Source organism: Abrus precatorius, unplaced genomic scaffold (assembly GCF_003935025.1).
Source record: "Abrus precatorius isolate BTA unplaced genomic scaffold, Abrus_2018 Scaffold8, whole genome shotgun sequence".
Taxonomy (NCBI): domain Eukaryota; kingdom Viridiplantae; phylum Streptophyta; class Magnoliopsida; order Fabales; family Fabaceae; genus Abrus; species Abrus precatorius.
In genome coordinates this window covers 11,726,808-11,744,747 of record NW_020874428.1, presented here as the reverse complement: position 1 = coordinate 11,744,747, position 17,940 = coordinate 11,726,808, and the positions used below count along the sequence as shown (strand labels likewise).

The 17,940-nt window shown below is 29.8% G+C and overlaps 1 protein-coding gene across 1 annotated transcript; it reads left to right on the top strand.

The window, feature by feature from the left end:
• The first annotated feature begins 288 nt into the window (after window positions 1-288).
• On the top strand, window positions 289-12,541 carry LOC113847339 (exonuclease mut-7 homolog). Its single transcript, XM_027476370.1, has 8 exons — window positions 289-669; window positions 765-890; window positions 2,287-2,410; window positions 9,617-10,062; window positions 10,371-10,447; window positions 10,592-10,727; window positions 10,987-11,190; window positions 12,211-12,541. Exons 1-8 carry the CDS (start codon window positions 304-306, stop codon window positions 12,268-12,270), a joined length of 1,539 nt encoding a protein of 512 aa, XP_027332171.1. The 5' UTR covers window positions 289-303; the 3' UTR covers window positions 12,271-12,541.
• Window positions 12,542-17,940: the final 5,399 nt, after the last annotated feature.

Below are 17,940 nucleotides of genomic sequence, written 5' to 3'. Positions count from 1 at the left end.
CTTTTTCTTATCTTTTTTATTTTTAAAAAAATATTTTATTTCAAATTTTAAATTGTAAAAAATAATAATTACTATTGGACAATAACATTAATTATTTCTCATTTTTTACATTGACATAGATCATGTGAGCACCTTACAAAATAAGTTGTTAGGAGCGAATTATCCTATCATAAGGTATTTTTAGAACAATATTTTACAAAAATTATTAATAAAAATGTTTAAAGAAAAAAAAAAAAAAAAAAAAAAACTTACATAAAGCTCCACGTGCTCGTAACAACGGTTAACAAACCTGACTTACGAATCATGGATGGTGATCCCCAAAACCAAAATTCTCAAGTTCTCAAAGTCCACCTGGTTACCTCCACCGACTCGCCCCAGTTCACCCTCCTGGGTGAGGCCTTGTCTCGGACCTCGCTCGTGGGCCTAGACGCCGAATGGAAACCCGTCCGAACTCTGCAAGCGTTGTTCCCCACCGTGTCGCTGCTCCAAATCGCATGCGGTGACTGTGGAGTCTTTGTGCTCGACTTCTTGTCCCTACCTCTCTCTTTACTATCGGAACCATTGCGACAACTGCTGGTGTCCCCTGACATCCTCAAACTTGGATTCGGATTCAAGCAGGATTTGGTATACTTGTCTTCCACTTTCAGCTCCCAAGGTGGTTTCGACAAGGTGAGACATAACTCTTATGCATATAAATGAAGATTTTAAATTTTCTGCTTTGCTCTCTGCGTTTTGTTACTTAGATATTTTTCAATTGTGGATAGGTTGAGCCGTATTTGGATATCAGGAGTGTCTATAATCATCTGCAGCATAATAACAAACATGTACCCAAACAAATCAAGAGTTTATCAACTATATGTGGAGAAGTGTTGGGGTTTTCCCTTTCAAAGGTTTGTTTCATTTCATAAGCTATTCAACTTGAATTAATGTGTGTAATTCTCTGCTTTAGGTCAAATGACTTTTCTGTTAGCATTTGCGAAAGTTTCTGTTTTATGTATAAGTGGCGATCGTTAGGTTGCTAAATTGTTGCTGTCAATGTCTTTTCTACTCTTTTCTCCTATTAATCTTTCTTTCTTTTCCTTTTAAGAGAAACTATACTGCTGGAAGCTACTTGTTGCATGTTGTTCTTCCTGTGTCTTGATTTGGGTTGGTGAGAAGAAGGAATGACAGGTCACCCATTGGTAAAGTTTATATTTAATTTTGTTAGAGTCAATCATCCCAAATGTTTAAGCTATCATATAGTGGCAGAGGAATATTAGGGATTTAAATTTCTGTCATGGTCCCTCACACTATGGTCAGTTTGGTTTGAACCATGGAGAGGAGGAAGAAGTTCACTTTTACGTTGTGATGAAATTTACTTATGGATCAATCCGAGCACTGGGTTATTGAAGTCTTATTCAAATTTTAAGTAGTTACTTAGTTCAGGCATATGAATGGTTTTATATCTCTTTACTAGAATTTTTTTCTTGTCAGACATAAATGTGCATATTAGTTTCATCTCTGTGGGTAGTAGAATGATTATTGACTCTGAGAAATGTATTCTGTGCTTAATTCTAGAAGATTCCGGATTGCAGTCAAAATTGAAAATATTTTCTTTTTGCTGTATGCAAATCCTATTCTTGGATTCAGTCAGATATTGTAGTAACAATTGTCAATTCAAAGAATGATAATTCCCCAAACAACAATATAGTTGTTGAGAAAAGTATTCTCTGTCTAGATTTTAGAAGATTCCAGATTGCAGTCGAAATTGAAAATATTGTCAATTCAAAGAATGATAATCCCCCAAACAATAATGATTTTACTTATCAAGGACTGGTTGAAATACTTTCAGAGTTAATCTTCAGTAGGCTATCTTGAGTCAATGATAATCTCCCGGTGCATTTTAAATTTTGGCTTTTAGATTGGCATTTATATACTTTTAGATAAAAGAACATGTTCACTATCCTATTTGCTGGATTATATCAATCAGAATATCTTACCTTTGCACCGTGATTTCTGAAGATATTTGTTTGATCACAAAACAAATATTGTGAGTTGCAGATTTTTATGTTTATTGAGTTTTCAAAGGCTAATAGGATTGACCTCAATACATTAGAAAGATAGTGCTGTTCATATTTTTGTATCTAAATAGAAACAGAATGAGTGTTTGTAATAGGGCATGAAAGGGGAATCTCTTATTTGCTTAAGGATGTGTTTGTGATCCCTTGGAATTTCAGGATGTAGAGTTGATCCAAATGACATTTTTCAATTGCTATAAGGTGTTAACAAAACTTATATCTGCTTTAGGAACTCCAATGCAGTGACTGGTCATGCCGTCCTCTTTCAGAAGAGCAGATAACATATGCAGCTATGGATGCTCATTGCTTGCTTGACATATTTGCGGTCTTCCAGGCAAAGGTTGCTAAAGAAGGTTTGTAATGTCTGAAAATTTTATGCCACTAACTCTAAACAAATTAAGAGCCTGTCATTATGTTATTTTTATTTATTGAAACATTTGAAATTATGTTTATATTGCTTGATTGGAAATTTGGTCACTCTAGTTTACCAAAATTGCATATTCTTACTGAGTTTCACTTGAAGCAATGCTGTTCTCTTATTTTTTAAATAGGAGCAGTTTGACTGGTCACAACCAAGGTAGTCAAAATCGCGTTTTGAATTGTAGAATCATACGATTCTACGATCTCCATCCATGTCTCCGTGCTGAATCGGTGCTAGGAACACTAAATGGTGGAATCGGTGGGATCGTTCTTGCTGGGTCGTAAACTCGTTGAAGACGTGCGATTTCGACGTGCAAAGATGAAAGCTTTTTGGGCCAACGACCCGCGACCCGGCCCGACCTCATTTAAGCTTTTGGAACCCTAAAATCCCATAACCTGCACTGCGACTTCTCCTTTCTTCTTCACTCTGTTCTGTGAGATTGGGCGTCACTATTGTGCGACTTCTCTGCGAGGCTCCGGCGACTGCGATTTGGTTCCGACGACTGCGATTCAACTCCGGCGACTGGGCTTAGCTCCGACGACTGGATTTTTTCTATGATTTGATCTGGGCTTTTTTGCTTTTTGTGCTCTGTTTTTTTCTTCTTCATCTTCATCATCTTGGCTACTGCGTGTAATTGCGATTTTCTTCATTTTTCGCTTCTGTGCTCTGCTTTCTGTTATATGTGCTACTGCTATCTGCGACAAAATGGCTTCAACTAGTAGTCAAGCTCCTCCCTCCAAGTCATTACCAAAGAATGCACCGGGAAACAAAAGTGATGTAGCATGGCAACATGGGATTGTAATTGAAGGTACAAGAAAAATTCAATGCAAATATTGTCAAAAAATTGTAAGTGGAGGTGCTTATCGATTGCAGCATCACTTGGCCCAAACAGCCAAAGATGTTGGAGCATGCAAATCTGTTACGGATGAGGTCAAAAATCAAATGTGGAATTTACTTGTAATCATGCAAGAAAATTTGAATAAAAAATCAAATTCCTTTGCTAAGAGAGAAACTTTAGATACAACTGATGGAAGCAAAAGAAAATCAAGTGAGAATGAGGTGACTGGAGGAGGAAATATTTTTCGGAAAAGGACCACCCAAGCAACAATTAACAACATATTCAACAAAACTAGAAGAGAGGAGGCTTGTCAAGCTATTGGAAGGTTTTTTTTTATAATAATGCCATATCATTCAATGTAGCAAGAAGTAATGAATTTTCTGTTATGTGTGATTTAATTGCCAGCCATGGTCCTGGATTTAAACCACCAAGCTATCATGAAATTAGAGTAAAATATTTGAAGAAGGAAATAGAGTTAACAAAGGAGAGATTAGAAGAACATAGAGCTGAATGGAATATTGTTGGATGCACATTAATGACTGATGGGTGGACTGATAAGAGGAGGAGAACAATATCGAACTTCTTGGTAAATAGTCCTAAAGGAATTATTTTTTTGAAGTCTATTGATGCATCTCATATAAAAAAAACAGCTGATAAAATATTTAAAATGATTGATGATGTTGTTGAAGAAATTGGTGAGAAAAACGTAGTCCAAGTTATGACTGATAATGCAGCAAATTATAAAGCTGTAGGGGAGATGTTGATGCAAAAAAGGAAACACTTGTATTGGACCCCTTGTGCAGCACATTGCATTGATTTGATGTTGGAGAACTTTGAAAAGAAGATACAGATTCATGAAGAGACAATTCCAAAAGTAAAAAAATTACAAACTACATTTATTCAAGGCAGGTCTTATTTCTCTATTGCAATATTTTACCAAAGGCAAAGATTTGATAAGGCCAGGAATCACTCGTTTTATTACATCTTATTTGACTCTAGGGTGCCTTCAAGAAAATAGAGCTGCTTTGATAAGAATGTTCACATCTAATGAATGGAAGTCCTTTAAGTTTGCTAAGACAAAGGATGGGAGAGTTATAGAAGAATTGCTTTTGGATAGAGAGTTTTGGAAGAATATAATCACTTGTTTGAAGGCCACATTTTCTCTTATCAAAGTTTTTTGAATGGTTTATTCAGATTAGGAAACTATGGGCTTTATTTATGAGGCAATAGATCAAGCTAAAGAGAATATTCAAATTGCTTTCAATGGTGTTAAGAAAAGGTAACTAACTATAACTACTATCATTTTTAATTAGTCTCCATTTTGTGATCTATGTTGTATTGTATATTGAATCTTTGTTATTTGCTGTTTATCAGTTACATACCTATATGGAATATCATAGATGAAAGATGGGATAAACAGCTCCATAGGCCTTTGCATGCTGCAGGCTATTTTCTTAATCTTAGGATGCACTATAGTCCTAAATTTAAGGCTGATCTTGGAGTTAAGCGTGGACTATATGATTGTTTGACAAGAATGGTTCTTGATCAAGATGAACAATGTAAAATTGATTGTCAACTTGATTCATTTAGAAAGCGAGCTGGTAATTTTGGGAGTCACTTGGCTAGAAAAACTATTGATATGCGTCTGCCAACTGATTGGTAGATGTCTCATGGAAATGAGTATCCTGAGCTTCAAAGATTTGTTATTCGAATACTATGCTTGACATGCAGTTCTTTTGGATGTAAACGTAATTGGAGTGCCTTTGAGATGGTAAGTAGAAATTCTTTTTTTTTAATATTACGTACTAGGCTAGCCAACTATTTTTTTGTATCTTAAATCATAATTTAATATATTATTATTTGATAGGTGCATACTAAAAGAAGAAACCGTTTGAAGTAAAATACAATGAATGATGTGGTATTTGTTATGGCAAATTCAAAATTGATCAAGAAGAAGACAGCTAGGAGAGTAAAGGATCTTCACATAAATGTAGATGATATTCCATCTTACAATGAGTGGATAGTGGAAAATAATGATAGAGGAAATCATGAAGATTTGGGCCTAGAAGACAATTTGGAAGATGAGGATATTGAGGTTGATACTCTTAATGAAGATGAGGACTTAGATTTAGATCAAGGTTCAAATCAAGATGTTAGTGTTGGTGATGTTTCTAATATAGACAATTTAGATGATGAAGGAGATGATGGACCAAATGAAGATGATGAAGGATATGATGAATTTTTTAATTATCAAAATATTTTAGATATGATAAAATAAATATTTAAAGTTTGGATATTGATTTTGTATTTTGTTTAGAACTTTGGAATATGTTTATGTTAGACATGTTCTTAATATTCATCTTTTAAAGTAATGTGGTTTGAATTAATGTTTTTATTTTCTTCCTATTTATACTATTTTATATGTATATCTACAATTTTGTAAGATCTTACGTTTTATGTTACGATCTTACGAGTTACGATCCTGGACCCCCTCTCCGATCCTACGTAGAATTTCGATTTTGACTACCATGGTCACAACATTTGAAGGAATATTCCAATGCAGCACTAGAAATAAAGATGACAGAGGATAATGTAGTGTGATGCTGCAAAGATACATGGTCAATTCTTAATGAATTGGGCGGCTTGCATGTTGATATGAACCCCATTTGCTCAAGGGCTGACTTAGGATCTTTAGGGTTAGAACCTTATAGAAAAATTAGAAAATTTAGTGATGAATTTCTGGACAAATTAGGTGTTGGTTCTTGGTGTTAAAATGAATGAAAAAGGAAGCAAAAGCGCTGGTTTGGTGGTGGCTGGACAGAATTTTAAAAATGACATCTCGAGTTATAGAACTCCAATTGAGGTGATTCCAAAACGAGGTGAAAGTTCTCGTTCTGAACTTCAATTTAGGCTTAAGAATCACTCAATTTGGGCGAGTAGAACAAGAGTTATGACTACAAAAAATTTTGGGCAAAACTGAATTTTCTGAAATTTTGGTTGTACGAATGGTGGAAGGAAAGAATCACTCTTTCCAAGGAAGGCAACACACAAAGGGAAGTGAAAGTCCTTTGATACAGTCAAGGTGTTTTTGAATCACTCAAGAATTTAGGAGAATCACTCTTACTAAGATAAAAGAGATAAACTCTAATATTTCTGAATCAAACTTAACTTACTTTATTGATAAAATGGTTCAGCTTATATAGAAGTTTTACCATCAGAATTACAAAGGTTTTCAATAAAGGAAAATAAATTTCACTTAAGCTAGTAATGATCTACTAACCTAGGGAATGAAAACTAGTTAATAACTTATTGTAACTGAAATTATGGCAACCAAAAGTCACCTAAAAGCCACTAGATATGCGCCTTCTTGGTCTCCCAAAGGTTGATGTCTAAGTTGCCAATTGGGCCCTTATTACAACTTGAAATCAAACTAAACTAAAGCCCATTAGTTGATTAATCCCAAAACATAATTTGGTCAGCTAACTTTACAAAGGATTGAGCCATTATTTAAAACAAACTAAACAATTAAAAACTGAAGCAAAGTGGCGCATTAGTCCTCCTCCATTTGGGCCATGATGCAATTCACAACCTTAGTCTTTTCTCCTTGAAACTTAGGCTTGTATTCAATTAATATAGACAGCACTTGTTGAAGAGCTTCCTTTGCTTTCCTTACTCTAGCCCTTGTCATAGGTCCTCCAAGTCCTTCAAGTGGATCCTTGCCCTTGCTCATGGTCATGTCCTCATCACTCTCTCCTTTTTGAGAAGGATTTGTCCTCAAATCGGATTCTCCATCTACATTAAAAAGAGACAAGTTAGACACATTGAAGGTGGAACTGACATTATACTCACTGAGTCTTTATAGGTTTATTTTTGCCAGTCCCACCCACCTCCTGTACTACCATCAACCAATGAAGGGACTCCATCTGACTCATTGTCGGCTCCAACTCATTCACCTCTTTCGGCCTTGCCTTTTGAGACTGATCTTCCTATTGCTCTTCGCAAAAGTATACATTCCACTTGCAATCTTTCTCCACATTATGTTGCTTTATCATATCATCATTTGTCTTCTTTACATATGTGCCTTTTGTCTTTGTATTTTGTTTCTATTCCTAAACATCCAGATGAAGCTCTTTCACATCCTGGTTGGCGTCAAGCTATGCTTGATGAGATGAGCACACTTCAGAGCAGTAGAACTTGGGACCTAGCTCCCCTTCCAGCGGGCAAAATAGTTGTTGGCTGCCTATGAATTTACACAGTTAAAGTTGTCCCCGATGGGCAAGTTGATCGCCTTAAAGTTGGCTTGGATTATGGTGACATTTTCTCTCCAGTGGGTGTTCTCTTATTCTTGTCTATAGTTGCCATCCACCATTGGCCTCTTTATCAGCTTGACATCAGAATGCTTTTCTTCTTAATGATCTAAGTCTATATGGAGCAACCTCTTGGTTTTGTTGCTCAGGGGAGTCTTTTGGATTAGTCTGTCATCTTCGAAAATCCTTCTATGGCCTTAAACAGTCTCCTAGGACATGGTTTGACAAATTCAATACTGTAGTCCAACAGTTTGGGATGACTTAGAGTGAAGCAGATCATTTAATTTTCTACCGCCACCCATAGGATGCATTAACTTGATTGTTTATGTCAACGACATGGTTATTACTAGTAGTAATCATCATGGCCTTACACAGATAAAGCAACACCTATGTCACCATTTTCAGACAAAAGACCTTGGTAGACTTCGATATTTCTTGGAAATCGAGGTGGCACAATCCAAGAATAGTATTGTTATTTTCCAAAGAAAGTACGCATTGGATATCTTAGAGGAAATAGGTTTGATGGGTGCTAAACCTGTAGATACTCCTATGAATCCTAATTCCAAACTTTTGCCAAGTTAGGGGGAGCCTCTTTTTGACCCAGAAAGGTATAGGAAATTTGTTGGGAAGCTACACTATCTTACTATCACTCGCCCAGACATCTCTTATGCAGTTAGTGTGGTAAGTCAATTTCTTAATTCTTTCTGCGAAGGATACTGGGATACATTGATTCTCATCTTAAAATATATCAAAGGAGCCTCAGGGAAAGGACTCGTGTATGAGGACAAGGTTCATGCTCAGATTATAGGTTACTCTGATGCAAATTTGGCAGGTTCTCCTGTTAATAGAAGATTTACTTCTAGCTATTGCATTCTTATTGGAGAGAATTTGTTTTTTTGGAAAGGTAAGAAGCAAAGTATAGTTGCCCACTCAAGTGCAAAAGCAGAATATCAAATCATGGCTTTAGCCACATGTGAACTTATCTGGCTAAAACAACTTCTCAAAGAACTGAGATTTGGAAAGATTACACAAATGGCACTTACTTGTGATAACCAAGCAGCCTTGTATATTGCTTCAAATTTAGTATTTCATGAAAGGACGAAGCACATTGAGATTGATTGTCACTTCATTTGTGAGAAGATCTTATCGAGGGACATCACAACAAGCTTTATCAATTCAAATGATCAACTGGCAGATGTTTTTACTAAGTCTTTAAGAGGTCTTCGAATTAGTTACATATGTGACAAGCTTGGTGCATATGATTTATATGCTCAAGCTTGAGGGGAGTGTTAGAAATATGTAAATATGGAAACATGTAATTATAGTAATGCTGTAATTAGGGAGATGATATGCTGTTTTAGGGAAATGATATTCCTGTAATTATGGTAATTAGGTAACTATAATATCTCTGTAATTAATTTTTGTATCAATGCTCCTAATATAAATATATGCTCCGTTGTGTAGTTGAGACACAGATTCACTCAATGCTTTTTCATTTTCTTTTCTTTTAACAGTTTTCAACAGAAGAACATGCTATTGCAGGGATGAACTTTTTCAAATTTGAAAAGTAGGATGGAGACAATGCTGTTAATGTATTTGGGATTTGTATTTGCAATTTTAGGAGAACTAGAGGAATGAAAGCCTGAGAGTACAATTGAGCCTTTTGATTTCATTGGATACAAATAAAGATCAAACTTTATGTCATGATTTGACTGATATTTAGTTCCAATAACCCTACAACGTCATAGTGGTTTCCATATCTTACTTATGCATCCACAGAAATAAACCTCATGTAATTGCAATGCATTGGATGAATGTGGAAATATTTTCTGTATATATTTATATTTTATCTTATTTTCAGATCACATGATATATTCTTTCGTTTCCCATTTGTAGTTTTTTTTTTCTAGAAAACTTTTGACATATTTGGTATCCAAGCATTGGGGCATCGTACAGAATTTTTGGTCATCACATGTTGAATTCTTCACTGCAGGAGACCTGATTGTCAAGACTACTGCATTTTCTAATCCTGATGCAAGTCTTGGGTTGAAAGAGCTTTTCAGAAACCATGATATGAGTGATAAAGTCCTAAGAACACAATTTTGTGAGGCTTCAACAATTGTCCAAGCCATTACTTTTTCTGATGCTACCTGGGTAACACCTTTAGGAGGGGGGATGATCCAAAAACCATCATGTTGGGTTACTGTGCCAATGGATGAAGCTTTGTTGAAAGTTGTTAAAAAATATGGTGATAGGATTTTGCTAAATGAGTTGGATAGAAAGCCCAAGACATCAAAAAAGAAAGGAAAGAAGCAGTCACTAATTAATGGGATTAGCAAAGAAAATCATTTTAAGAGGTTTGATGAATGGCAAGGTATCCCACTTTCGGATCCTTTAGTGGGGGGAAATGAATATCCAAAGTTCCTTTGCGATGTTATGGTAAGCATCATAATTATGAAGATCTGATGTCTCCTTTCTTCAAAATTAGATGTTCAGGTATCTGTTTTTTATAGATGTAGTTAAAATTCAATCATGTGTGGAGCACGGAATAAATGATACTTTTTTCAACATTATCTGTGCCACTAGTCATTTGCACCTCTTTTCTTACCTCCTGTTTTATAAATAAGTATTTTTATTGAACTGTTTTATCCTGAAAGATTTTATTTTGATGTAGGATCTGAATTTCAGAATTATTGGGTATTTATAAAATAAAAATGTGAGCATGAATCTGTAAGGAATTTTCTCAGGTGGAAGGCTTGGCAAAACATTTACGGTGTGTTGGGATAGATGCTGCAATTCCTTACTCAAAGAAGCCTGAACCAAGGTTATAAATAGAGTATCATTCTATTGTTATTGTTTGCTAATTGTTGATTCTAGCATATACTCAATTTCACCTTCTGACAGCTAATTTAAAATTATATATATATATATATATATATATGGTAAAACTATCTTTTTTAATATTCAGGGCGCTGATAGAGCAAGCACAAAAAGAGAAGAGAGTGCTGTTGACACGGGATGCAAAGTTGCTAAGACACGATTATCTGACAAAAAACCAAATATATAGAGTGAGGAGTCTTCTGAAAAATGAACAGCTACTTGAGGTATTGTTTCTTTCAAAATGTTAACTTTTATGGATAATGCAAAAGTGATTATGATGTACTTCAACTGAGTACATGGATTTCAGACTTACCTTTGTGTTGGCATTGTCTATTTCTCCCTAGATTTCCACAAGAAATAGGAAAAAAGGTCTCTTCCACCTTAGTTCAAATTTTGCAAAGCAGATAGAAAAATTGTTAGCTATTTCTTCCTTGAGAAATTGTTGGCATGGTCTACAAAGGCTAAAATTGAATATTGTTTCAGGTTATTGAAACTTTTCAACTTAAAATTAGTGAGGATCAGCTAATGTCAAGATGCACAAAATGCAATGGAACATTTATTCAGAAACCATTGACAACTGAAGAGGCTATTGAAGCTGCAAAGGGTTTTCAAAGAATTCCAAATTGCTTATTTGCCAAGAATTTAGAGTTCTGGCAATGCATGGACTGTCATCAACTTTATTGGGAGGTATTGTTTACCAGTTCTTTTTGTTTGTTGAGTTCTTGTTATTTAACGTTTCCTAATACTTTATTTTGCTGGCATTTAGTCAATTGGACTCAGGTCTAGTTTGGGTAAATTTCTAGAGAGTGGGAGAGGGACTGTGGGAGGTTGTTGGTGGGGGTGGAGGGGTTGAGGAGGAGGGAGTGAATGTGAGAGTCATGGTGAACAGGTGAAGGTTGGGGGTGGGTTTGGAAGTGGAGGGAGTGGGAGTGGAAGAGGTAGGGAAGGGACTGTGGGGAGATTGACATGGGGTGGAGGGGTTGAGGAGGAGAGAGTGGAGGTGAGGGTCATGATAGAGGTTAGGGTTGAGGTGGGGAAGGTGGAGCTTCTACTGGTTGAAAAGGAAGGAAATTGGGGAAGAAGAAGAAGGTTTATTTTGTAAATATATAAAATATATTAAGAGTTTTTTTTAAATATTTATTTTAAATAATAAAATATTATAAAATAAATAACATGACATGATACGTGACAGTACTAAGTTAGCTTTCCGTTTGCTAGCTCAGCACTTAACAGGTGAGGGGTTAATGACAGGGACTAAATCTTAAATTTTTAACTTTACAAGAACTATTTCTTAACAAAAATATTTTTAGAGACTTATCACAAAATAGCCAATATTTTTAAGAACCAATAGTCATATTTGCCTTATTATTACTTTCTCTGCTCCTTGCTAATCAAATAAAGGCACCTGCCCCTTCAACCAAACCAAAATAAGGGACCCACTACTTCTGTCACCTACCCTTTATTAAAATCATTTTCCTCCCCTCCCTTGCTTTGAACCTAACATAACGTAAACCAGTCAGATTATACTTTTTTGTTTATGGTCAACACGTTATATGGTCCAGTTATTTGTTTGACTGCGTGCAACGGAAAAGGGAACAGAAATTTCTATGATCTTGGTTTATTGTTTTGTCACTCTATCTAGTAAATTCATTAATGTAATATAGCAAACTTTCTAACATGCAAGGGTTGTGCCTGTTCTTTATACAGGGAACCCAATACCACAATGCAGTTCAGAAGTTCATCGATATTTGCAAGTTAAGTGACTAATTTGAGTGTCACCCACTAACTTTCCATTGAAGAAAAAAGTTGTTTTTGCTTGATTGCACTTGTTTCAATGCAATCTATTCGTGTAATGTAGTTTTATATTTTATATATATTTGGCTATCTCTGCATGTCTTCACTCTTGTTGGCTGATGCTATGTAGAGGAGTGTTAGCAATACCCAACATACTCTTCTTCACACATTAAATATATATTAGTGTGCCGGTAGCATATATGATCTACTGCTATATAATCTACTAAATGAGATCGCTTGTGTGACACCCCATATTTCCTCTTATTTTTGGTGAGTTTGTGAATTTGGATTCCAGTAGTTCTGTAGTTGGAATTTTCTGATACAGGAAGATATGAAGATTTTTATTATCGTTAAACTACACATTAGGAATTGGACTTTGTCTGCAACCCAAACTTCAAAGTAATTATTAAAAAAAAAGAAACCTTTTCAAACACTTCGTAGGACTCGGCTACACAGAGTTAATCGAGTTATTTTGAAGCCCAACAGTAAATATTTCCTAATGCAAGTGCTAGATATAATCCATTAATCATGTTCTTTCATAATCTCATATATACCAATCATTCAAAATAATCTACTTATCATATAGTTATCTAATACCTTGATCTGTGCGTGCGCTCGAATAATCTATAAAAAAGCGTTTTGATCGGTTCAAAAAATTTGTAGCATAATTTATTTTTTTAAATCCAAAATTAGTTAAAACTAGGCAAGATATACTTTTTATTAATAAAGATTCCTGCATAATATTTATATTTAAATTATTTTTATTTATTTATTATGATCATTGTGAACACAATGTTGTCCTGTTATTTTTATTTATTTCTAAAAATAAATAATCTAACCAATTTAAATACAAACAAATATTTCTCTCAATAAAATTAATTTACAAATTAAAAAGACTTATGTATAAGACTTATATATCTATAAGGAGTATTATTTTATGTATAAGACTCACAAAAATATACCAAATATTTTAAAATAGTATAAAAGTAAAAGTTACAATTAAAATTAATAAAAAATATTTTAGGCTAAAATAAAATGTACTTCAAAATATTATAAATAATTTTTTTATAAAAATTCTCTAATAATTCAATAAACAATTAAATATAAAATTAATAACAAATTTAATTTTTCTTGACTTTTAACAACTTTTCAGGATTCCTAATTTTCTAACTAATTAAAGAAAAAGAAAATATATAAAAAGGAGTTACTTCTATAAAGAGGAACTTTTTTTTGGCTATCTCAGAATAAACACATCGTTATTTACATATATCTTTTTCTACCATTAAGGAGGCTATTTCTATTAAGAGTTTTGATCTCTAACTATTATTTTAGTCATAAATTTTTTTATTGATATCATTTTTTACTGATTCTAGTTGCATTGGATTCTACACATTTAGGACTTTAAAATGTATATACAGATCACTAAATTTGGAGTTATTTTTTATTTTCTATGATTTTTTAAAGTTGAGGTAGATTTGTATTTGAATCTTTATTATTAAATAATTATATTTGAGCTTTTAGATATAATTGAGGTCTCGCCATTTAATTTACTCTAATTAAAGTCTATAAATAAATCAATGATGCTCTGAATTAGGTGTGTAATTTTATATTTTGAGACTTAGCTCTTAATAAAAATCTTTGTTTTTATTTTCTCTCAAATTTTTTTATCTTTCTTTTATTCTCGATTAGATTAAGTGCTTTAATAGAAGGTTAAACCTTTCATTTAATTTGCAGAATCTAGATGGTGTAAATCTGATTTGAGTTTTAGACCAATCACTTTAAGTTTGTTTTCTTTTTTTCAATTCTCAAATTTGTGAATTGTGATTATAATTAACTTTTTTATGATTAGAATTTAAATTAGGATTTGAATGATATTCTAATTTGATAATTAAATTTGGGTTAGTGAATTTTGTAAACACAATGTTATGCATATGCGATTAGTGTATAGGAAAAGTGTAATGCATAGGAAAAATTTAAAATAACATTAAATATTCTATTAATAGAAAAATTAATTTTCATAATGGATTAAAACTGTGAAAGTGCATATAAGATTTAAATTCTTAAAATCACCAACTGCATAAAGAGTTTATGTTTTGAAGATCTAAAAAAGTTGAATGTTATCTCAATACAAAAATAACTTTGATGAATTAAAATTGCATCAGTACATGTCAAAATTGTAATTCTTAAAATCATTATCCTCTATATATGATTTACATGAAAAAATCTGAAATAGCATTAAACTATCAATATAATCTTATTAAAATCTAAAATAATAGCTCTGAACATTTAAATAGTAATTTTGTAAATTTTTATAAAAAATTAAATAACAATTTTAAGAAAGCTAATATTATTAAAAAAATAAAAAATTTAAATCATTAAATTATTTTTAAATATATCTATTTGTTATAATATATTAACTCACTCATTCACTATTTAATAGCTAACTCATTTTAACTTGAGGCTTATAAAACAAGTTATTAAAATAATTAATGCTTATAATTTGACTGACCTACTTAAAATCTATCTATTTATGTCATATAAATTTTTTTACATAACAATTAACATGATATTTTAATATTTTATTACTAATTTTAAGGTGTTTGGTTTGTCTGACAAAGATGGAAGTTAAGACTAAAAGTTTTTAATATTTCAAAGTGAGTTAACTATCTCAAGGATAAAATAAGAGTTTAATCATTTATTTAATGATTATGAAATGTATTTAAGAAAAAAAACATTAGAATTGATTGTATATAAAAATTTTATGATGGTAGCTGAGATATTAAATAGAAACAAAATATTTGTCATAAATTACATTTAATAAAATTTATTCAAATTGATTATATATAAAAGTGAAAAAGTTAACTATAGAATTATAATATTAAAAAAATATTAATTATATTTATTTAAATATTTTTATTAATTAATTTAATATAAGGATCAATAAATATGTGCATTAAAAAATAAAATATATTAAAATAAAAATATTATTATTTATACTTAAAAATTATTATTTTGTATATTTTTAAGTTAACAACTTAGCATCTATATCTATATATCTCTGTAAAATTTACTATAAACTATTATTTAATACTTTACATAATTTAATTATATATAAATTTGAATTATAATTAATTTATGATTATTAGAATCTATAAAAGATAATAAAAAATTTAAAAATAATTGATTGGATTTAATTCCAACAATTATTTAGTGAGTATGAAATATACTTGAGAAAAAATTATCAGAATTAATTGTATGAGATGTTAAAAATTGAAACAAAATATTTGTCGTAGGTTACATTCAATAAAATTTATTCCAATTGATATAGAAAAGTGAAAAAGTTGATTATACAACATTAAAAAAAGAAAAAAAATATTAATTACCTTAATTATCTTTATTTAAATAATTTTATTAATTAATTTAATATATTGACCAATAAAAATGGACATTAAAAATTAAAATATATTTAAAATAAAAGTATTATCATACATACTTAAAAATTATTATTTTGTATATAATTAAATTATATTTTAATATGTATTTTATTAATTGTTTTGGACATTAAATTTAGTTTGACATGTATATTTGTTTATATTTTTTTATTAATTAATAAATAAATGATGAATGTATTGAATGTAGTAACTCTATTTTTATTTTATATTTGATAAAAATGCAGCTCCAAAAAAACTGTCATTCTAAAAAAAATGACAACCTTGTTACTTTTAAATGATTAACTATATATTAATCTTTACTGTATAATTAATCTAATAAATATTCAGATAAATAAATTAAATTTATATATTAAAATTAGTATTACTAGAAACATTCAAATAAATAATTATAATATAAATAAAAAAATTTATTACGTTGATTCTTTATCTTCTACATGAATAATTTTTACATAACTTTTTAAAATTGTTGATATTTTTTTTATATTATCTTACTTTATTTTTGTGATTTACAATTATGTTAATTTCTTAAATTATTCTAAATAAGTAAATACATATACTTATTTTATTCATATTTTTTATTTTTAATATTAAAGTATTTATTTTCTACTTATTAAGTAAATATAAAATTACATCACTTTTAAGTAGTACTGTCTATTAGATTTTATTTTAATTTAGATGAATTGTATCACTCAATCTTTCTTTTGTAAACTAATCCAACAATAAATTTAAGTTATTAAATTTATATATTTATTAGAAATGTTTATATTTTACATTTTAAAAAGATAAAATATTATAAAAAATTATAAAATATTTTTATAAAATAAAAAAATCTCATGTAATGTATATATATATATATATATATATATATATATATATATATATATATATAAAGAGATTTCAAACGAGTTGTTGAATAAATAAAATTTAAATAATAAAAAATTAATATTGTATACATAATGTAATTATTAAGATTTATAAAAAATAATAACAAATCAAATAATGAAGGATGAATATATTTATTTTATAATCAGTGATATTTCTAAAATATAACTTTGAAAAAAATCCTGACATTTGATTATACATAAATTTATAAAAACCATTAAATTTCATAAAAGAAAATACTAAAATTAATATCATAAAATCAAATAAATTTTAATGCTAAATTTATAATTACTATTTTTCCTAAAAAATCATATGAAAAACATAAAATAATGGTAATTAATTAAACTTAATTTATAAAAATTAATTTAAAAATAAAAAAATAGAACTACTATGAATATATTTATTTTTTAATTAATGATATTTTAAAAAATAAATTTTAAAAAATACTGAGAATTGATTAAACAAATTTTATAAAAATTATTAAAATTTATAATAAATTATAATTGATATGATAAAATTAATAAGAACCAATATAAAAAAAAATATACATATGAAAAGATAAACTTTATAAAATGCTTAGTTATATATTACATATAAATTGATAAAAAAAAAATAATGTTTTAATTTTGACTTTCTGTTTACAATTTTTAAACTCTTTTGACAAAATTAATTTAAACCAATAAGTATATTTATCCTATTTTTTATTGATTTATGTAAATAATTATTAATTATTATTGTTTAAATGTACATCTAAAATTTTAATTTTTTTACAAAATTATTTTGAACAAACAATATATCTATTTATATATTTATGTATAATTCACTAACAATCATCATTCAGTATTCTCGATATTTATATTTATACTGAAATAACCTTATTATGTATAAAACTAAATTATAATTAATTCATAAATATATATATATATATATATATATATATATATATATAAACTAAAAAAAATGATTATATATAATTCTTTCAAACCATATAATTGTTATGAAATATAAAAGCAAAAAAATATATAATACATGTATATTGTATTTATATGCATGATAATTTTGTAAACTAATTTATTTTTAAAATAATAAAAATATTATAATTTTTCTTTAAAAATGTATTTTTTTATATTTAAAATATAATTTTTAAATTTTAAACAAAATAATAATAAAATTTTTAAACAGACTCACGAAATACACATGCATATTTAACAAATTACTTAGCATATTTAATTTAATTTTAATCTATATATTTACGTTATATTTATATTTAATATTAAATATTATATGTATACTTTAGATTATAATTAAT